Source organism: Plecotus auritus (genome assembly GCF_963455305.1).
Source record: "Plecotus auritus genome assembly, chromosome: 7".
In the NCBI taxonomy this organism is placed as follows: Eukaryota; Metazoa; Chordata; class Mammalia; order Chiroptera; family Vespertilionidae; genus Plecotus; species Plecotus auritus.
Window position 1 is genome coordinate 131,328,830 of NC_137774.1, and position 20,827 is coordinate 131,349,656.

Genomic DNA, 20,827 nt, shown 5'->3' on the forward strand with positions numbered 1-20,827 from the left:
TAATTAATTTCCTTTCAATGTGCACAAATCTGCACCAGGCCTCTAGTCTAGAAATAATCTGGTGAATTTTCATTTTACTGAGGAATACAAAGGCTAAAAGAGTTACTTCCAGCCATTCCTCATCACCATAGATCAATTAGTCCCCACTGACCTCACTGACAGAACAGATCTGGCCTGTCTACCAGATTCTTAAACCTCTCCAGGGAATGAGATTCTAAAACGTAATATTCCAGGAAGTGAGTAACAGTATCTTTCTTTTCCTAGTGAGAAAAATTATCTTTCATTTCTTATAACTCAAAGTTCCCCGCTGAAATAGAAGCCTATGTTCTTTTGTTTGGTTCTCAGCCAAGTTAGAGAAGACCTGAGAAATAACTTAATATGCATTATTAAAATAACTCCCCAGAACTTCACAAAGGATATCAAAGAACAGTGTTGTCAAGCCCCCCCCCCCCAGATCCTACACAGAAGTTTAATTATAATAACAAGGATTTTAAAAATCAGGCCTGAATATTAGTAAGATTATATGGCACTACACACATATTTCTTTAGTTCCACCTTGGAATAGATATGAGAATAACCAATGTACCAAAAAGTAGGGAGAATGAGAAGATAGATCTCATTCATTTTGGATAGAGGAAAAATTATGTTTAATAATTTAATCAGGTAAAATGAAGCACTCAATATTCATCACTAGTAGTTATACAGGGCATGTAATCATGGGTCTTACCCTTACTGCTTCTTCTTCCTCACTTAAAGCTGTTATTTTAACTTCCTGTCACATTTCCATAGCAACTAATGCCTCAATTTTTACAGCTACAGCACAAGGAATTATTTCCAACTATTCTAAATGCTCCAATATCAATTGTCAACATTGTTAACACTTTTGGCTATCCTTCGGAAAAGCTAGCTTCTCCCCTATACAGTATGAAGGCATCACCCTTAGCATAAATCTCCCCATCAACTGATCTAATTTCAAAATATCAATCTTTCTTCTTAGTTGACAGGGGTAGGCTCTGAGAGAAATCAAATAATAATACCCTACTGCCCCACCTGAGTGCTAAACCAACAAAAATAAAACTAAGGGTAAGATAAGTGGAGAAGCAAATATCACCTTCATTACTGTGGAAGGCCAGAATGGAGGGCAAAGTTCAGTGCAGGAACAAGATGGATTGTAACTGAACCCTTTTCCCCAGAAGACAGACATGGCAGACTATCCTGGAAGCACTAGACTCTCCATAGGGAAGAGAAGCCTGCCCCAGGAGAACCAGGAAAAACGCACTCAGTGGGCAAGCTGGGTCCCCACAAGGCAATAAAGAAGAGCTTCCTCAATTTATCACAGATGTCACCCCTCCTCACCTGGCTTGGAGTCAACTGGCAGAGAAATAAGGAGTTACACTAATTTAAATCTTTCTACTTGGAAGGAAATACTAGGAAAGAGGGAAACTTGTTCTCTTCCCTGCCCCTCCCCCAACATTTCAAGAACTACAAACAGTATTCTTTGGGGACAAGGTGTCTACTGGTTTCCATATACTTCTAATAACGCATGGACATGCAAATTATAATACTTTATTCTTGCCCTGGCTGGTGTGGCTCAGTTGGCTAGAGTGTTATCCCAGACACCTGACTAGATCCTACCCCAAACCCTGATAAATCCAACTCTCCATCTACCTAGTCATTACAATGAATGAACCTGAAGAAGATACAAAACCATGCTGATTTATGTAACTGCATAGTTTCAAATTGGCCCTAAGAACTGTTCAATCCCACATTCCTTCGTCAATCTATCTTTTCACGTTCCTAGATTAGAAGGCAAAACATATGTTGAAACCTAATCCCTATATGGTTTGTTTTTTAATCCTCACCCAAGGACATGATTACCAATTTTTTTCTTTTAGAGAAAGGGGAGGAGAGAGAGAAACATTGATAGATATGTACCTTGGTGTGCCCCGGCCAGTAATCAAACCCAAAACCTTTTGGTGCACTGGACAATGCTCCAACCAACTGAGTCATACTGGCCAGGGTCAGATGATGGTATTAGAAGGCAAGGCCACTGGAAGGTGATTGGGTCATAAACCCTCATAAATGGGATTATAAAGAGATCCCAATGTATCAATTATATCTCAAAAAATTTGAAAAAAACAAACAAAACAAAAAATAAGAGAGACACCAGAGAGCTGCCTTGGCCCTTCTGCCATTTGAGGTTATAGGAAAATGAGAATCATTTATGAATCAAGACGGGCTCTTAACAGATACTGAATCTGTCAACACCTTGATCTTGGATTTCCCAGTCTCCAGACTGTGATAAATTTGTTGTTTATAAGCCATCCAGTCTATGGTAATTTATTATAGCAACTAAGTAACTATACCTCAGCAAAACAGGGGTACTGAAAGTATTTACTTTTCAGTGTTGTGAGAATTAAATGAATTAATAAATGTAAGGCACCTAAAACAGTATGTATCACAAAGTACTATTTAATGCTAGCTAGCAGTTATCCTAGACCCGCGGTCGGCAAACTGCGGCTCACGAGCCACATGCAGCTCTTTGGCCCTTTGAGTGTGGCTCTTCCACAAAAACCACGGCCTGGGCGAGTCTATTTTGAAGAAGTGGTGTTAGAAGAAGTTTAAGTTTAAAAAATTTGGCTCTCGCCGAAACCGGTTTGGCTCAGTGGATAGAGCGTCGGCCTGCAGACTGAAGGGTCCCGGATTCGATTCCAGTCAAGGGCATGTACCTTGGTTGCGGGCACATCCCCAGTGGGAGGTGTGCAGGAGGCAGCTGATCGATGTTTCTCTCTCATCGATGTTTCTAGCTCTCTGTCCCTCTCCCTTCCTCTCTGTAAAAAATCAATAAAATATATTTAAAAAAAAATAAAAATTTGGCTCTCAAAAGAAATTTCAATCGTTGTACTGTTGATATTTGGCTCTGTTGACTGAGTTTGCCGACCACTCTCCTAGACGATGATTTCACATCCTACCCTCTCTCTTCAAACTTCTTTTCCCTGCTCTTTCTCTTCATTGATGACTTTGCTCAAAACCGAAGTTCTACATCTTCCCATGAACAAATCTTCCAATTTACTTAGTTATACTTTGCCTTCTGTACTACGAAAGAAAAATTGTTATTATTCCTGAGGTCAACTCCTCCACTTGGGTTCCTCTCTAGTCTACTCCAGGACTTGCTCGTGCAATTATCCTTTCTAATTATTTCTTCTTCTCTATTGGGACAATCCCATTAGCATACGAAAATGCCGTAAAACAAACCCATCCTGGCTCCACATCTCTCCTCAGATAGCCCCTTTCCCCTACACATTATAGAAAAATTCGTTACAAAAACTGTCTCTAGTTCTGGTCTACACTTCCTTCTTTCACTCTATTGACTCCACTCCAGTCAGTCTCACCTAGCACCACTCTCTCCATTCACTGTGCTCCTCCTCCCTGGTCCTTTGGTTCTTGAAAAGCTCCAGCTCATTCTGCTCATTGAGAACTCTTCTTCCTGGAAGGCTCTACCCACTATACTTGCCTAAGGGACTCCCTCTCTTTAGGGATTTCAGCTCAACTGTAGGTCCACAAAGATGCTTTCTTCATCAACCCTATCAAGAGTAGCCAATCTCATCCCCAAGTTAGTATCACCTTAACCAATTATATTTTCTCTATAGCACTACTTACTATGTAAAATTACCTTATTTAAAAATATATTTATATATATTTCTTGCCTTCTCACACCTAGAATATAAACTTTGTAAGAGGAGTAACCTTCACTCCCTTGTTACCTGTTGTATTCCCAATGCCTGGCACAGAGAAGACAATTTAAAAAGTAGTTCTGGATGAACCAAAATCGCAACCAACTCTTACTCTACAAAACAAACCGATATTTAAAGAGTTCATTAAATGAAATGCCCAAGGTCGCACAACCAGTATATGGCAGCTTTGGGGTTTAAGGCCTGGTCTGCTTCCAGAGCTTGGGTTTTTAATTACTACATCACATGACTTCACTAAAACTATTTCCATTTACCATGCTGCTTGCGAGTGGGTGTTAAGGCGCACAGGTCTAAGTTTCCAAACTATAAGCACATGGCCCACACGCCGCTTCCCAGACGCAGACGAGAGCCCTCTCCTTCCCCCACCCAGCGCCACCAAGCCCCGCCCCCGTGGTTTTGCCGACCGCGCCAGTGCCGCACTGTGAGCGGGTCCATGTTCCTTTTGCCTTCGGCATCCACATAAAAAGAAATAAACACCGATCTAAGTTATATATCCCTGAATTTCAAAAAGGTTAGATAAGACGTAGATTCTGGAAAGTGGTGCACATTTGTCTCTTTCAACTGAGAGGCTCCAGACTCGGGTCAGGCGCGGCGCAGACAGCCTCATGGGTCCTTGGCGGGGCGGAGCCTGCTCGCGGGGGCTTGTGGCTCCTTCCTGTACAGCCTCTCTCTTTCGCTCAGGCCCGTGGCGCCGGTAGGATGGGTGAGTAGTCCTTGCAGGGTGGAGGTGATCGCAAACATAAGCCGGGAGTTCCAGGGGGAGCGGGCGGGTGGGAGCGGAGAGGAGAGGAGGACGCCGGGGGGAGGACCGACGAGGGAGGCCCGGGGAAACTCCGCGCCCGCAGCCACATGGGCCGAAGCCGAAGGGGCCCGGTGCGGCCCAGGCCGCGGAGCCCGCCGAGTGAGGGGAGCTGGGCGGCCGACGCTGCTACTGAGCCTGGGCGTGGGGCCTGAGGCCCTTGGGAAGAAGCACCCATTGGAGCGCTCGTGCCCATCTCTTAGTTGATTCAAGGGAAGCTTAAGTTCTGGACCATGTGCCAAGATGTGATGTGAGAGCTTGCCGGCTTGTGCAGCTGTAGTGTCTTAGGAGTTAAGTATGACTGGGGCGCTTTTACGGGGGAACTAAGGTGATGGTGGTTTTTAGGCAAGTGTCGCGGTCTTCGTACTGCCCGGAAGCTCCGGAGCCACCGGCGAGATCAGAAGTGGCATGATAAACAGTACAAGAAGGCCCATCTGGGCACGGCCCTGAAGGCCAACCCTTTTGGAGGCGCTTCCCACGCAAAGGGGATTGTGCTGGAAAAAGTGTAAGTGAAAGTTCAGTCTTTTATTTTACTCTGGTAACTCACATTCAAAGAAGTTGTGGTGTAAACTCTAGGTCTTTGCGTAACTATAGTATATTTATTTGAGAGTTGGTAACAACGGTTCGGAGGTTAGATGACCAAGGGTTTTAATCCCTTAATATTATTAGCTTGAGGGAATTGGGGTGGGATTGGAGGGGAGAAATAAGGGACAAATCGCAGTATGTGTGGGAACTGTTCTAAGCTGTTGACATCCATGAACTTTTTAATGCAACCAATCACACCTTTCTACTTGAGAAAACTTAAGTTTCTTGCCTGAGATTTCCAGCTAAAGTTGAACAACATCACATGAATTTGCAGTACTCAACCGTTTTTTACTTCATAAAATCATAATCTCGTATCCAATCAAATTTAGTGACAGTCAAGTGTTAAATTCAGAATTTCTTGTTTTCGTATTTTACAACTATAGAGGGGCAGGTGTCTCCAGTTGTGCTAATGACACTAAGACAGGAGATACTTGGTTGAAATCACAGGCATTTAGCAATTTAGGAATAGATAGAAAAGGTAGAGACAGTACAAGTTGTAATGCGTTTTGTGCTTAATGAACTAAAATGTATCCCTTTTCAGAAAATCAACTCTTGTGCTGTTTATGTTTCAGAGGGGTTGAAGCCAAACAGCCAAATTCTGCTATCAGGAAGTGTGTCAGAGTCCAGCTGATCAAGAATGGCAAAAAAATCACAGCCTTTGTACCCAATGATGGTTGTTTGAATTTTATTGAGGTAAGTGCTTTTAAGTCTTTTGTAGCTTCTGTTCCTGGGGCTGTTTCCCCCAGTTATCTTATATGATGAATATTTTTAGTGATTGCTACCGATACCAGAATAAACTGTCATTTTTATTCCAGGAAAACGACGAAGTTCTGGTTGCTGGATTTGGTCGCAAAGGTCATGCTGTTGGTGACATTCCTGGAGTTCGCTTTAAGGTTGTCAAAGTAGCCAATGTGTCTCTTTTGGCCTTATACAAAGGCAAGAAGGAAAGACCAAGATCTTGAGTTTTGATGGTGAAATCACAGTAGTAATAAATTTTCATATGCCTAAAATGCTTTTGTGTCTTATTTTCCTTACCACAGACTGTATTGTATAACTTACAATTTTAGGAGATTGGGAAAACAGTTAATTCAGAATTCCTAGAGTAAATGAGATTCATAGCAAAGTTTCCCCCCCATCCATTGAATAAGCAAAATAACAGTAAATTTAACAAATTGGCCCTAACCAGTTTGGCTCAGTGGATAGAGTGTCAGCCTGCGGACTGAAGGGTCCCAGGTTCGATTCTGGTCAAGGGCATGTACCTTGGTTGCAGGCACATCCCCAGTTGGGGGTGTGCAGGAGGCAGCTGATCCATGTTTCTAACTATCCCTCTCCCTTCCTCTCTGTAAAAAAATCAATAAAATATATTTTAAAAAATTGCCCGGCTAGCCTTGCTCAGTGGTTGAGGTTCATCCTATGAACCAGGAGGTCACGGTTCTGATTCCTGATCAAGGCACATGCCAGGGTTTCGGGCCCAATTCCCAGTAGGAGGCAGCCAATCAATATCCCTCTTTGAAATCAATAAAAATATATTTTAAAAAGAAATGAATAAACTGGCAGGAATCACCTTGGATACATCTTGGGGCCCAATATAAAGACTACCCTCAAGTTGCTCCCTGCTCTGGTGTTTAGTGTATAAAGGTCAGTATCCATGTAGCTTCTGTGGTTATGACAGCAAAATTTAGGCATTGGATGATTTAATAAAGTGGATTTCAGACAATAAAAGCTTGTTCAAGGGAAGACCAGGTATACAAAGTAGTGGGTTGAGTTTGTCAGTAACTGATAGACTGACTTTCTACAAAGAACAATAAAGGAAGTGAATAGGTAGTAATGGTCAAGGTGGGTTGTGTTTTAATTGTTGAAGCTGGGTATTGAGTCCATGGGGGTTCATTGCCCATGAGTTTCAAAATTTGTATAGAGTGGAAGATTTTATGTCTGCAATGAGGCTCATTAGCCTTAAGTCTGAGAAACTGCTATTGGTAGCATTAGTAAATACGGGTTGATTTCTATCTAACCAAAGCCTAGGGTTAGGGTTAGGGCATTTGGAAAATATTCTTGGGCTTCCCATTTCCCGTAAGATCAAGATGAGTTCTTAAAGGAAACCCTGTGCCTTTGTTCAAACTTGCATTCCTCATCCAGCTTCAGGCGGTGCATGGCATTTCCCCTGCTGCTCATTTCACACGTTTATCCTTGACAAATACGTGAGCAGTTATCTTTCCACAGGAGTGTAGAGAGGCTGCCTTTTTTTTTTTAACTGACATATTTGACAGCATTGTGTAAATTTATGAACACCTTGTTAATTTGGTATATTTAAATGTTAAATAGGCTGGCTGTACTTGGTTTCCATCCAGCACTTCTAGTGTGTGTAGTTAGTTGCACACAGTATTCCTTTCCAAAGGTTGACCAGATGCTTTGGGATTGGCATACCTGACCCAACCCTGGAGATCCCTGGGCCTCATTCACCTGGCCTGGACCAGAAGAGCCCAGGGAGGGCCACATGCTGGATTAAAGTGTGGGCAGTGGGGGTAAGTTCACAGGTACTGCTGGAGGGAGGAGGTGTTCCTGGCCAGGAGGAGAGGGTAGCAATACCTGCTGCCTGCCTGCAGCCTCCAGTCCCCTGCAGGGTTGAGACCTTTGTCAACCTGTAAAGAAACATGCCTAGAAGGAAGTAAAACACCCTGCAATGATGACCCCTACTTGTCTCCAGGATGCACCTGGGACACAAGTCCTATGGCTAAGTGATTGACAAGACACTGAGGACCTGAAGCTTTCAAACAGCAACTATGCTGCCAAGGAGCTCTTCTCCCTCAGGAGGAGGAAATCGGCCTTAGATCACTCCAGTCAGAAGTACCAGTTCCCTCTGCAGGTACTTACCAGTGATCTGCTTAATTATTTGTCGTACAAGTTATTGACAAATTCTGTTCTCTAGTCTACTCAGTGTGGGAGTGTTTGTTCATTTGTTTAAGTTTAGCTTTCTAAAATTATCACTGTAGTTAATTAGAAATAGAAAAAAATAAGGCCCTGGCCAGGTAGCTCAGCTGGTTAGAGCGTCATCCTAATACTCCCAAGGTTGCAGGTTTGAACCTGTCAGAGCATATACAAGAATCAACCAATGAATGCATAAGTAGGTGGAACAACAAATCAATGTTTCTCTCCCTTTCTAAAATCAATAAATGGGGAAAATAAAAAAAATAAAATAAATGGGGAAAAAATAGAACAAGGAGTCATGTTACTTGGCTGGGTTAAAAGTGTAGGACATACTGAGCATACCCACATTTTCAAATAAGTTTAAATGCTAATGAATATATTAAATTTATTTCTTCTTTTAGCACAGCTAATGTTTAAATGTGTACAATAGAGGGTAGAGTAAGCCACATAATTTCTTACTTTTTTTTTTTTTTGCTTTGCAGTTTATTTTTTTATTTTTTTTAATTTAATAAATCTTTATTGTTCAGATTATTACAATTGTTTCTCCTTTTTCCCCCCATAGCTCCCCTCCACCCAGTTCCCACCCCACCCTTTGCCCTTACCTCCCCCCACACTGTCCTCATCCATAGGTGTACGATTTTTGTCCAGTCTTTCTGCACCCCCAATACCCCTTTCCCCCTGAGAATTATCAGTCCACTCCCTTTCTATGCCCCTGATTCTATTATATTCACCAGTTTATTCTGTTCCTCAGATTTTTAATTCACTTGAGTTTTAGATTAACTTGTTGATAGATATGTATTTGTTGTTCATAATTTTTATCTTTACTTTTTTCTTCCTCTTCTTAAAGAATACCTTTCAGCATTTCATATAATACTGGTTTGGTGGTGATGAACTCCTTTAGCTTTTTCTTATCTGTGAAGCTCTTTATCTGACCTTCCATTCTGAATAATAGCTTTGCTGGGTAGAGTAGTCTTGGTTGTAGGTTCTTGCTATTCATCTCTTTGAATATTTCTTGCCACTCCCTTCTGGCCTGAATAGTTTCTGTTGAGAAATCAGCTGACAATTGTATGGGTGCTCCCTTGTAGGTAATTAACTGTTTTTCTCTTGCTGCTTTTAAGATTCTCTCTCTGTCTTTTGCTCTTGGCATTTTAATTATGATGTGTCTTGGTGTGGTTCTCTTTGGATTCCTTTTGTTTGGGGTTCTGTGCACTTCCTGGACTTGTAAGTCTATTTCTTCACCAGGTGGGGGAAGTTTTCTGTCATTATTTCTGCCAATAGGTTTTCAGTATCTTGCTCTCTCTCTTGTTCTGGCACCCCCATAATTCTGATGTTGGTACGCTTGAAGTTGTCCCAGAGGCTTCTTACACTATCTTCAACTTTTTGGATTCTTTTTTCTTTTTTTTTGCTTTTCCGGTTGAGTGTTTTTTGCTTCTTTGTATTTCAAATCTTTGACTTGATTCTTGCATTCTTCTAGTCTGCTGTTGGGTCTCTGTATAATATTTTTTATTTCAGTCAGTGTATGTTTAATTTCTAGTTGGTCCTTTTTCATATCTTCGAGGGTCTCATTATATTTATCGGCCTTTTCTAGGATATTCTTGAAAAGCCTTATAACCGTCGTTTTGAATTCTATATCCAGTCATTTGTTTTCCTCCATTTCTTTCGTTTGTGATCTGTTTCTTCATCTCGCCATTTTTCACTGCTTCCCTGAGTTGGTAGGGTGGCTTTGTGTGCTAGGTTTCCTATATGGCCCAGTGGGTCTGCCTCCCCAGTTAACCTGAGGTGGACACTCTTGGTGCACCCCTTTGTGGACTGTGTGTACAGCCTTGTTGTACTTAAGTCTTGATTGTTGTTGGTATCACTGGGAGGAATTGACCTGCAGGCCAGTTGGCTGTAAGGATCAGCTGTGTCTACACTGGGAGATTTTCGGTGCTGGAGACAGCCTTATAGGATTAGCCTTGCCAGATTGCAAAAGCCTCTGTGCTCAGCTTGGAAGAGGTGGAGTCTCAGGGTGGAGCAGACAGTCTTGGCTTCCCGTCAGCCCTGCCCTTGTGCGTGCCAGTCTCCAGACCTCTGCCGCAGTTCCCGAGTTTCTGTCTGACAGTCCAGATTCCCCCCACAGGAGCGTGGGTCCCCAGGGGCTCGCCCGGAACTGCGATTCAGTGCAGTCGGAACTGGGGTTCAGTGCAGTCAGGAGCTTCCGACTCCCTTCCGCTAGGGAAATCCTGTGGCAACCTCCGCAGTCAGTCTTGGTGCACACTCGCGCCTCCAGACCCCTGCTGCCGCGGCTCCCCTGAGTCTCCGAGTCTCCGTGTGCCTTTCTCTCTACCTGACAGTCCAAACTCCCCCTGTATGAGCCTGGGTCCACAGGGTTTCACCCGGAACTGAGGTTCAGTGCAGTAGGAACTGGGGTTCAGTGCAGTCGGGGCTTCCTTCCCCCTCCCACCAGAGAAAGCCAGCCAGGCACTCCGCCGCCCTTCCTCTCTGCACGCGCGTGTCTCCATACCTCAGCTCTTTGCCGCCCCTTCTCCGTGAGCTTTCCTCTTTCCTTCTAGTTGTAGAATTTCCACTCAGCCAGCTTTCCTGTGGTTCTGGATGGTGTCCGTTCTATCTTTTAGTTGTAGTTTTGAAATTGTTGTGCGGGGCAGCAGTTTAGGTGCTTACCTATGCCGCCATCTTGGTTTCTCTCCATAATTTCTTACTTCAATAACAGCTGAGAACAGTTGAAATTTACTTGTTGAAACATTTGTCCATTAAGACTTGCTTTAGAAACAGTGATATGAAATAGTTTTGTCATACCTTTTTTCCCCAATAGCTTTGTTTAGAATTTATCCAGCTTATAATACCGTTTTTTTCTCTATAGTTAGCAGCTTCAGGTATAAAGCCCCACCCTCAGAAGTAAAAGCAGAGGACAAAACCCAAAAGATTTTAACTGCTAAGAATGGAGTAAAAGGACAGAATACAGTAGGTCCTCGGGTTACGTCAGAGATCCGTTCCTACTGTGCGATGTAACGCGATTTTCCCTGTAAGTCGGAACCCACGTACATAAGCACCTACGTCACTCACATGGAGCACATACACAGCAGTAATGAAGTGAAACAGTAAAAAGAATTTAAAAGAAAGATAATTTCTGACCTTTACTTGTGGTAAATAAATAATAAAAAACATAAAGCACATATGTACATACGTCGAAATGACGGAACTTTTTTTTTTTTTAAATAAATAAATGGGAGATGGCAGTGTAACCACAAAACAATATACGTCGAGTTCGAAGTAACCCAAGGACTGCCTGTATAGCAAATAAAAAGCATTCCGGATGCACTTGTAAAAACATAATATAATGGCTACAACTTTAAAATTTTTGAACAAATATATATAAAGTTAAGGGGGTTAAATGAAGCAAACATGGCAATAATTGTAATTGCTGATTCTGATTTTATGTGAGGACTCATTGTACTCTTTACTTTTGAGTATGTATGAAATTTCTCATAATCTTTAAATTACATATACATTCTAATTTTTAACTCCATGCTTCCGGTTGTAAAGGAACCAGTACTTGGACAATCAGCTCTGACTGGAGGGAAGTGGAGATGTGGGCAATCAATCATGTGGACAATGCACAAGATGAAAAATTAACCCAGCACCACTGAGAAATGCATAACATCGGGAAGGAACAAAGCTGAGAATGCATGCATATTTTAGTAAGACAGGAAGAGAAAAATGTTTGATTCAATAATAAAAGCAAGGTAAAAGGAAATTATTTCCAAAGACTTTAGGAAATGGTAAAAGAGATTGCTGCTGGGAATGTAAATTGGTACAGCCTTACTGGTGCACAATTTAGCAACATCAAAAGTCTTAAGACATTCCATATCTTTTGATCTGCTCATTCCCTTAATAACAGACCTTTTATTTTTACATACATTATATATGCACTATAGAAAACTTAAAGATAGCAACTGTTCCTGCACACATTTCTGACTGAATTACATTTTGGAAAAAAAAGCTCTGTGACGGAGGGGTTTTGTCTACTCTACTAACCACCATATCCCTAGCACAGGTCCTGACAATGCAAGAAATAAGTACTCAACGAATTGATGGTAAATGAACAGTGAGGAATCAGGAATAACCTAAAACCCCAATGACAGTAGAGTTATTTGGTACATTTTTATCTAGAAGAAATATTAGTTATTTTAAGTTACTTTTTTCAAAGAATACTAAATGACATGGAAAAATGTTCCAAATATAATGTTACGTGGGAAAAATCAGGATGTAAAACCAAATACAGAATGATCCTAATTAGATATGTTTAAACTAGTACGAGGAAATATACCAACATTTTAACTACACCTTTCCCTGGGTGATATATATACTGAAATAATTTTTAAATTTTCTCCTTCAAATGTTTCTATGGCTTCCAAATTATCTATGAGGACTAAAATCCTTTTCAAAAATGAGCTTTAAGTTTCACAGTCTGTGGATAGATAAGTGGAGCATTTAAAAAAAAAGCCACAGTCACGTAGGTTCACTTCCTGTCCAAATTCCCACTCTCCACCCTCCTAGGTAACTAACCTCTCTTACAAGTCTGGCATGCATCCTTCCAGACCTTTTTTTTTTTTTTTTTTTTTTAATCTACATTATATATGCACTATAGAAAACATGTGGTACTGGTGTGTTTTTGATGTAAAATAGTCTTGATTGCATTGTTTTCATCTAGTTTTTTTTTTTTTTCTGTTTTAACTGTTTATGAGAACTGCCTATTTTGATACATGGGATTGAATTCATTCCCCTTAATTGCAATACAGAACCACATTTTATTTAGCCAGCTCCCTATTAATAAGCAGGAAAAGGCTGGACATTCTCTCTCTCTGAACCTATTGAAGAAAGGGGCTGAGGAGACCACATCCCATTCCGCTGCTGGTGTCAGGAGAAAGGAATCTTCTCTAAAGATGGAGTAGGTGGCAATTCCCAATGAGGAAAGCAGGTCCAGACCCTGGCACCTGCAGAAAGCAGACCCTTTCCCTGGGCTCAGTGATGACCCACATATACAGATTCTCCACAAAGACTGAGTACTACCAAGTGCCAGCCACCACGCTAAACCCTAAGGATCTGGCATACTCAGGTAAGTAACAGTGCACCAACGGCTGTAGATAAGCTGGACTATGATTTCCCATTAACCTATCAGGGCATGCTTTGTTAAATTTCAGAAATCTTTGTTAGATTTCTGGATACTATTTAAAAGCTTCAAAATAATCGAAGAAGTCATAGGCTTTATTTGTTCTCATGTAAAGTTAATGAATTAAGGAATAAATGTGAGTTTCTCGTTTTTTAAAAATAATTTACAAAATGGGACTTGGTGATCACTTTCTTCTCTAAGGAGAATATAGGATACCTGCAACAGGGCTATATTACCACTAGGTGTCGCAATTGACAGCACAAAGGTTGAATAGAAAACAAGGGCTTTACTGCTTGAAAGAACACTACCAAATACAAGAATAAAAATGTGAAAGCACTTTTACAAACACGCCCTATAAAAATCCAGGGGAGCAGCTGTGGGGACCTATGTACATATTAAAGTAGCCCAGTGCCATGTGCACAATAATAAAGTAGTTCACATATCCTTCTAGAACAATCTTCAGCAACCTACTGGTCAGCAATATAAGGAAGTCAGAGGATCTTAGAACTGGAAGGGAGCCTATTTATTAGTTTTCAAATATCCGATTGTTTTCTGGAGTTAGAAATACAATTTCATCACAACCTAGCGCACACTCATACACACACACACACACGAATGATGTAGTTGAAACCAAAGCTTCGCAAAATAATGACAATAATATCCTCATTTGTGCAAATGCACTTTTCCCTATGTATTTTTGAAATAATAGAAAATACATATATTGATCTCTGCCCCCAGTTCCTGGCATAGAGCTCCTCAAACCCTTGTAATTTCCTAAGTGATAAGAATACCAGGAGCATCTTCTGTTTTACTATTTGGTCTTTGACTCTAGTTCCTGACACAGAGCTCCTAAATCCCTTGGAGATTCCTGGGAGGAAGGAGTGACATTTGTCGTAATGAGGCAACTCTTGGTGGGCTCCTGAATAGCTTCAAGATGGGGGGTGGTCACCAGAAAGACCAAGCTCTGATTAGAAGCTTGGAATTTTCAGCCCCATCTGCCATCCTTCGGGAAGGGGACCGGGAAGAGCAGAGGAGTAAATGATCAGTCATGCCCTATGTGAAGAAGCCTCCATAAAATCCCCAAAGCGCAGGGTTCAGAGAGCTTCCGGGATGGTAAACACACCTACACGCCAGGAGGGCGATGCACCCCAACTCCATGGGGACAGAGGCTCCTGCATGTGGGGTTCTCTGGACCTTGCCATACATACCTTTTCATCTTCCTATTTTTCATATTCTATTATTTATTTTCATATTCTATTATTTGTTCTATTTTCATATTATTTATCCTATTAATAAAAGCCTATGTGGTCCTCACAGCCTTATGCTGTGACGCCCTCATGCCACAAGGAGCAATCACCAGGAGGCTGCTTGCACAGCAGGCCCACACGGTTGGGCGGGGCTGCGTGTGCACGCAGCTGGGCGGGGCTTGATGCTGGGTGAGCGGTGCAGAGGCGGGTCCCATGGCTCTGCGTGGTGAACCCTGGGGGTCCCACAGCTCAGCGAGGCCGGAGGTCCCATAGCTCCTTGAGGAGCAGAGGCAGACCTCCGGCTCCTGCCTACCTCTTTGGGGCAATCCATTGAGGAGCCCAGATGGGTTGGCGGGGCCTACCTCTTTGGGGTGATCAATCTCAGGGCTCCCACACTGTGAGAGGGCACAGGCCAGGCTGGGGGACCACCCCCCATCCCCAGTGCACAAATTTCATGCACCGGGCCTCTAGTTATATAATAAACAGGTAAATATAAGTGTTTCCCTGAGTACTATGAGCCATTCTCATAAATCATTGTACCCAAGGAGGTGGTCATGGGAACCCCAATTTAAGGCTGATTGGTTAAAAATCCGGATGACAACCTGGGACTTGAGATTGGAGTCTTAGATGTGGGCAGTCTTATGGGATTGAAATCTTGACCTACAAGATCTGACACTGACTCCAGGCAGGTAGTATCAGAACTGACAGAACCGGTGTGTTGTAGGACACCTAGTGGTGTCACAGCATTGTTTGCTGTGTGGCAAACCCACACGTCTGGTGTCGGAAGTGCTGTGAGCATGGCAGTACTGTGAGAGTAAAGGAGACACACTGAGTGTTCTTCCCAGACATACTCTATTTCACACACAAAAACACTGGTCATAAACCAATAAACTGATTTCACTTAATCCAATGCACTTCCTTTCAGTAAGAACCAGAGGCTCAGAGAGTGCAGTGACTTGCCCCAGGTGAAACAGTAAGCCAGGACTTAGGCCTTTTAGGACACCGGCAGGTTCTGTTTTGGAAGGCTCCAGGCAAAACTGAAATGCGTCCCTGGCATACTCCCAGTCCTTTCTGCACTCCTGTACCTTCTAAAGCCAGTGGGCTAGTACTTGCTGGTGAGAAAATTGACTCAAGTGTATTATGCTTAGTTATATGAAATAGTCATTTGAAAAATACAGGTTCGTTCTACAATGCAGATGTGATCACTTTAACTCCTTTACTTGAATATTCCCTCAGTGGCTCTTTGTGGTTTTCAGGCCAAATATAAATTATCAGTGTGGCAATAAAGGTTCCTCCAGACCTGGCCCCAGCCCCACTAGCCAGCCTCTCTTCCCTACTTCCCCATCTGCACCTTCAAGGGCTCTCCTCCGTTTCTGATGTGTCTCCACTCACATTCCTCTGCGAACATTCCCTCATGCTTGCTTTCCATGCCCTGTCCCAGGCTGCATCTTACTGTCCCTGAGTCTTCCCCTGGTCTTCTCCACTGGACTGTGGCATCTTACGAGCCAGGGTCCTGTCTTTCTCTTTGCCATCCCTGGCACCTAGCCTAGGGCTCAGTACATAAGAGGAACTCAGTAAGTATCTGCTGAAGTGAATGTTTGCATATTCTTATTTTCAAATTTTAATCCCCCAAAATACCAACTCATTGGAATATCAGCTCCCTGATTTATATAAAGAGCTGGTTTTGACCCTGCAGATCTCCATTTCCTAATATCTTGAGAGTATAAATAAAAACTATATCAATCTTGGGAGAAATGGAGGTGAAAATCCAGTTTTGAAATATTTTTTTCTTTATTTTACTACATTCTCATTGAAGGGGTGGTTAGTCTTGTGCTTTTAACCTCCAGCTTGTAGGCTAGTTCCCAATGATCAACACAGCCTCTGGTCCTTCCACTGGTCGCTCAGTGAACTGGTCCACCTGCTCGAATCCCCAGACCCAACCTTCTTTGGATCACTGATCAGGGACAAACAGCAACTCTTCCCTACATGTCACCTTAGGACATTCCCCCAAAATGGGTCATCACCTTACTTACTTATTACCCATAATTAAGAAGGGAGAGAAATCAAGAGTGAAAGGAAGACAATTAAATGCTAATAAGACTTTGTACAGTGAGTAATGCTGGGAGAGGTCTCCCAGCGGGTGGTCAGTGATGGTTCTGTGGAAGACTGAACCTTAGAGGCTAGGTTGAGAATTGGGTAGAGGGATAAGGAAGGAAGCATTTCCAGGTGGGAACAGCATGTGCAAGGGTCAGGTAAGGATGTGGGCAGAGGAGAATTGCCTGATCTGGAGCCCGTATACGTTGGGGAGGAGTCAGGCATGAAATGAGGTGGGAAGGAGGAGGTGTGCTGGGTCCTTCTAGGAGCAGGGGCCAATGATCCATGGTCCCCCTAACTCCATGTGGCACTGTTAGTTATAAAGCACATCTAGATTGACTCACCGTTTTGATCTCTGTGCCCTTGTTAGGAGAGTGGGATAGATACTGTAGGCTTTTTTGATGGAAATGGTGAAAGACGACAGGAGATTAAGAAAATTGGCCTGGAGGATCCAAGATGGCGGCGTAGGTAAACACCTAAATTGCTGCCTCGCACAACAATTTCAAAACTACAACTAAAAGACAAAACGTCTATCACCCAGAACCACGGGAAAGCTGGCTGAGTGGAAGTTCTACAACTAGAAGGAAAGAGAAAAGAGCATTGAGATGTGCACAAGCGCTGAAAAGCTGAGGTACGGAGGCGCGTGTATCGGGCTGGTGGCGGGCAACTGGGAGCGCTGCTTTTTTCAACCCGAAGGGAGACAAGCTCCCGATTACTCCGAACTCCAGTTTCTGGGGAGATGTGGGGGACCCAAACTCCTACGGGGAGAAGCTGGACTGTCTGCCATCGGGTCGGAAAGTGAGGGAGGCTTGCTTGCAGGGCTGCGCACAGGAATAATTGTTTACTGCGCTGGGGCGCGAGACGCGGGGACAGGGTCGGAGACACAGAGCTGGCTAACTGGCAGCCATCGCTGTTTGCCACGCCCTAGCCTAGTGACGCCCTGAGACCCCGCCCCGCACAATCTACAAACCCACCCAAGCTCTAAGCAGCGGCTTTAGCATTTGAATGGCCTGCCCTATCGCAGCTTAACCTAGCAAACTTGCAGCCCAGGTCAGACAGCTCCAAAACCTCCAAACCCCAAGCAAAGAGGAGAAAACTGTAGTTCTCGCTGTAGCTCCTGCTGGGTGGCCTCAGACAGTAGCTGACCTGCACCCCATTGCAGATCCAGAAGCCAGTGTACCTAGTGGTTAGTGTGAGACACCAGATTTCAACTCCTCACATCCATAAGTGACACATTCAAGAGGCAGACTCAGTGAGCACCAAAGCCCCACTGAAACAAGTCCTGCACCATAAGCGTGTCTCCAGCGCAGCAGTTCTTCCATTATAGACACAGTGGGTCCTCACAGCCAATTGGCCTGGAGGCCAATTCCTCCCAGTGTACCAACAGCAATCAAGGCTTAACTACACCAAGACTTTGCACTCAGCCCACAAGGGGGTGTACCAAGAGCGTCCTCCTCAGGTGATTGGGGAGGCTGAGCTACTGGCCCCTATAGGTCACCTTCCACACAAAGCCACTCCATCAACACAGGGAAGCAGCAAAATGCGGAGACAAAGAAACATGTCACGAATGAAAGAAATGGAGGAAAGCAAACTACTGGACGACATAGAGTTCAGAACCACATTTATAAGGTTACTCAAGAATCTTCTAAAAACCGCTGAGGAACTTAGTGAGACCTTTAAGGATCTTAATGAGAATGCCAAAAAAATGGAAAAGGACCAGTCAGAAATTAAGCATACACTGTCTGAAATAAAGGATATACAGAAATTCAACTGTAGATCAAAGGACCCCAAGAATCAAACCAAAGATCTGAAATATGAGGAAACAAAAAACACCCAACCAGAAAAACAAAAAGAAAAAAGAATCCAAAAATATGAAGATAGTGTAAGGAGCCTCTGGGACAACTTTAAGCGTACCAACATCCGAATTTTTGGGGTGCCAGAAGAAAAGAGAGAGCAAAATATTGAAAACCTATTAGAAGAAATAATGACAGAAAACTTTCCCTACCTGGTGAAAGAAATAGACTTACAAGTCCAGGAAGCGCACAGAACCCCATACAAGAGGAATCCAAAGAGGACCACACCAAGACACATCATAATTAAAATGCCAAGGGCAAAAGACAAAGAGAGAATCTTGAAAGCAGCAAGAGAAAAACGGTTAGTTACCTACAAGGGAGTACCCATACGACTGTCAGCTGATTTCTCAACAGAAACTATGCAGGCCAGAAGGGAGTGGCAAGAAATATTCAAAGTGATGAACAGCAGGAACCTACAACCAAGATTACTCTACTCAGCAAAGCTATCATTCAGAGTTGAAGGTCAGATAAAGAGCTTCACAGATAAGAAAAAGCTAAAGGAGTTCATCACCACCAAACCAGGATTACATGAAATGCTGAAGGGTATTCTTTAAGAAGAGGAAGAAGAAGAAAAAGGTAAAGATAAAAATTATGAACAACAAAATGACATCAAATACATACCTACCAACAAGTGAATCTAAAAATCAAGTGAATAAAAAACCTGAAGAACAGAATGGACTGGTGAATATAATAGAATCAGGGACATAGAAAGGGAGTGGACTGACAATTCTCAGGGGGCAGGGGGTGTGAGGGGTGCGGGAAGAGATTGGACAAAAATCTTACACCTATGGATGAAGACAGTGGCGGGGGGTAAGGGCATGGGGTGGGGTGGGGTGGAGAATCAGGTGGAGGGGAGCTGTGGGGGAAAAAAAAGAGGAACACCTGTAATAATCTGAACAATAAAGATATATTTTTTTAAAAAAAAGAAAGAAAATTGGCCTAAGTTACACAGACCCAAGAATTGGAGTGGGCCTTACAAGCCACATAGTTAAACTGAGGACCAAAGAGGTGAAACAACTTTTCCAAGTTCACACAAACAACAGAGATTAGGAGGCTGGCTGCTAGCAGCTTTAACCAGCCTTATTTCTGACTGAAGGGCTTTGCCTTATATTAGCTGGAGAGGAATCCTAGAGGGAAAATCCTCATCTTCTAGAGAAAGAACTGTTACTTTGACAAAACGAATTTCTTTCCAATGTTTTATAACTGTTGGGATGACAGTCTGCTATATAACTGCATTTTTAAAAATGAAAATTTTTATCAACCAAAAATTAAAATATTTTTAAGTGAAAAACAGTCTGAAGGAAACAGCTGTCAAGGAGAGGGATCTATCTGGGGAGGGAGGTCTCCATCACCTCCCCGAGCACTTCAGAACTTTTTCCTCCACTCATGAATTTTCAGGTCTCCATTAATCAGAGAGAAAAACACTTAAAAAAAAAAAAAAAAAACTTAAACAAAACCTACACACTGGCCCCAAATTGATAGACTACTATCATCTCAGAAATGGTTAGCAAAATATATTTCTAGGCAAGTACATAATCTAGATGATGCATTAATTCCCCCCGCCCCTGCCCCAGAATGACCTGCCTTGAGAAATGGCTTGCTGAGAAATCTGTTTCCATTAGGGAGAGTCGGGGGGTGGGGCGGGTGGGGGGGGGAAATCCCTTGCAGAAGTTGAAAAGATGTTAAGTGGTAAATACCAAAATGCCCAGCAAGCATGTAAGCAGGCTCTCACCCCAGCATGAATATGTGCAGATCAGCATTTTAAAATTTACTTTTAGCTTTCCTAGCAGTTCGAATTAACCCTTTCTCTACTTCCGCTCCCTCTGTGAGAGTTCAGCCCTTAACCTACAGATTGGAAGAACTGTCACAGTTCTCTTCCATTCACCCTGCACCCTAACTGCTCACCCCAGGGGGCCTCCTTGTGAACAACTGCCTCCTGAACTTCCTTACTATCAGGAAGTCTCTCAGGGCAATGCCCAGACACATGCTAGCAAGTCTGTCCAGCTTGCTGGAGCTATACACAGAATCAGAGGAGGCCTTCCAGGAGACCAAAGCAGTACAGATAAATGCTACACACCCACACCAGGGGTTCCCCAAAGCCTGTGCATCAGAATCGCCCAGAGAGGCTGTTTCCAATGGTGGCAGCCAGCGTTTGTACTTGTAAAACAGCCTCGGTGATTCTAAAGTGCATCCCTCACCAACAGACACTAAACTAGATGCTCTAAAGAGCCAATTGCACTTTTCTCTTAGTTACCAAACAAGCAACTCCCAACCAAAAATTCTTCCAGATTAGGTTCATCTTAATACCTCACTGGCTAGTAAACTTACTGACAGACTGGGTGAATAACAATCAAATATAAGAAAGGTGAATATAATATAATAAATAACAAATATTTATATAA

At 42.9% G+C, this 20,827-nt stretch overlaps 2 protein-coding genes across 2 annotated transcripts in view; one reads left to right on the forward strand and one right to left on the reverse strand.

The window, feature by feature from the left end:
• The window catches only part of LOC308254760 (V-type proton ATPase subunit S1-like protein), a 53,991-nt gene extending 49,885 nt beyond the window's left edge, over positions 1-4,106 (reverse strand). The window contains exon 1 of the mRNA XM_080681152.1: positions 4,007-4,106. The gene's annotated coding sequence lies outside the window, so the exon portion shown is untranslated. The remainder of the gene's footprint in view (positions 1-4,006) is intronic.
• A 51-nt stretch (positions 4,107-4,157) lies between these two features.
• RPS23 (ribosomal protein S23) lies at positions 4,158-6,146 on the forward strand. Its single transcript, XM_080681959.1, has 4 exons — positions 4,158-4,455; positions 4,897-5,056; positions 5,709-5,829; positions 5,952-6,146. The coding sequence occupies exons 1-4, from the start codon at positions 4,452-4,454 to the stop codon at positions 6,096-6,098; spliced, it is 432 nt and encodes a 143-aa protein (XP_080538085.1). The 5' UTR covers positions 4,158-4,451; the 3' UTR covers positions 6,099-6,146.
• The last annotated feature ends 14,681 nt before the right edge of the window (positions 6,147-20,827 follow it).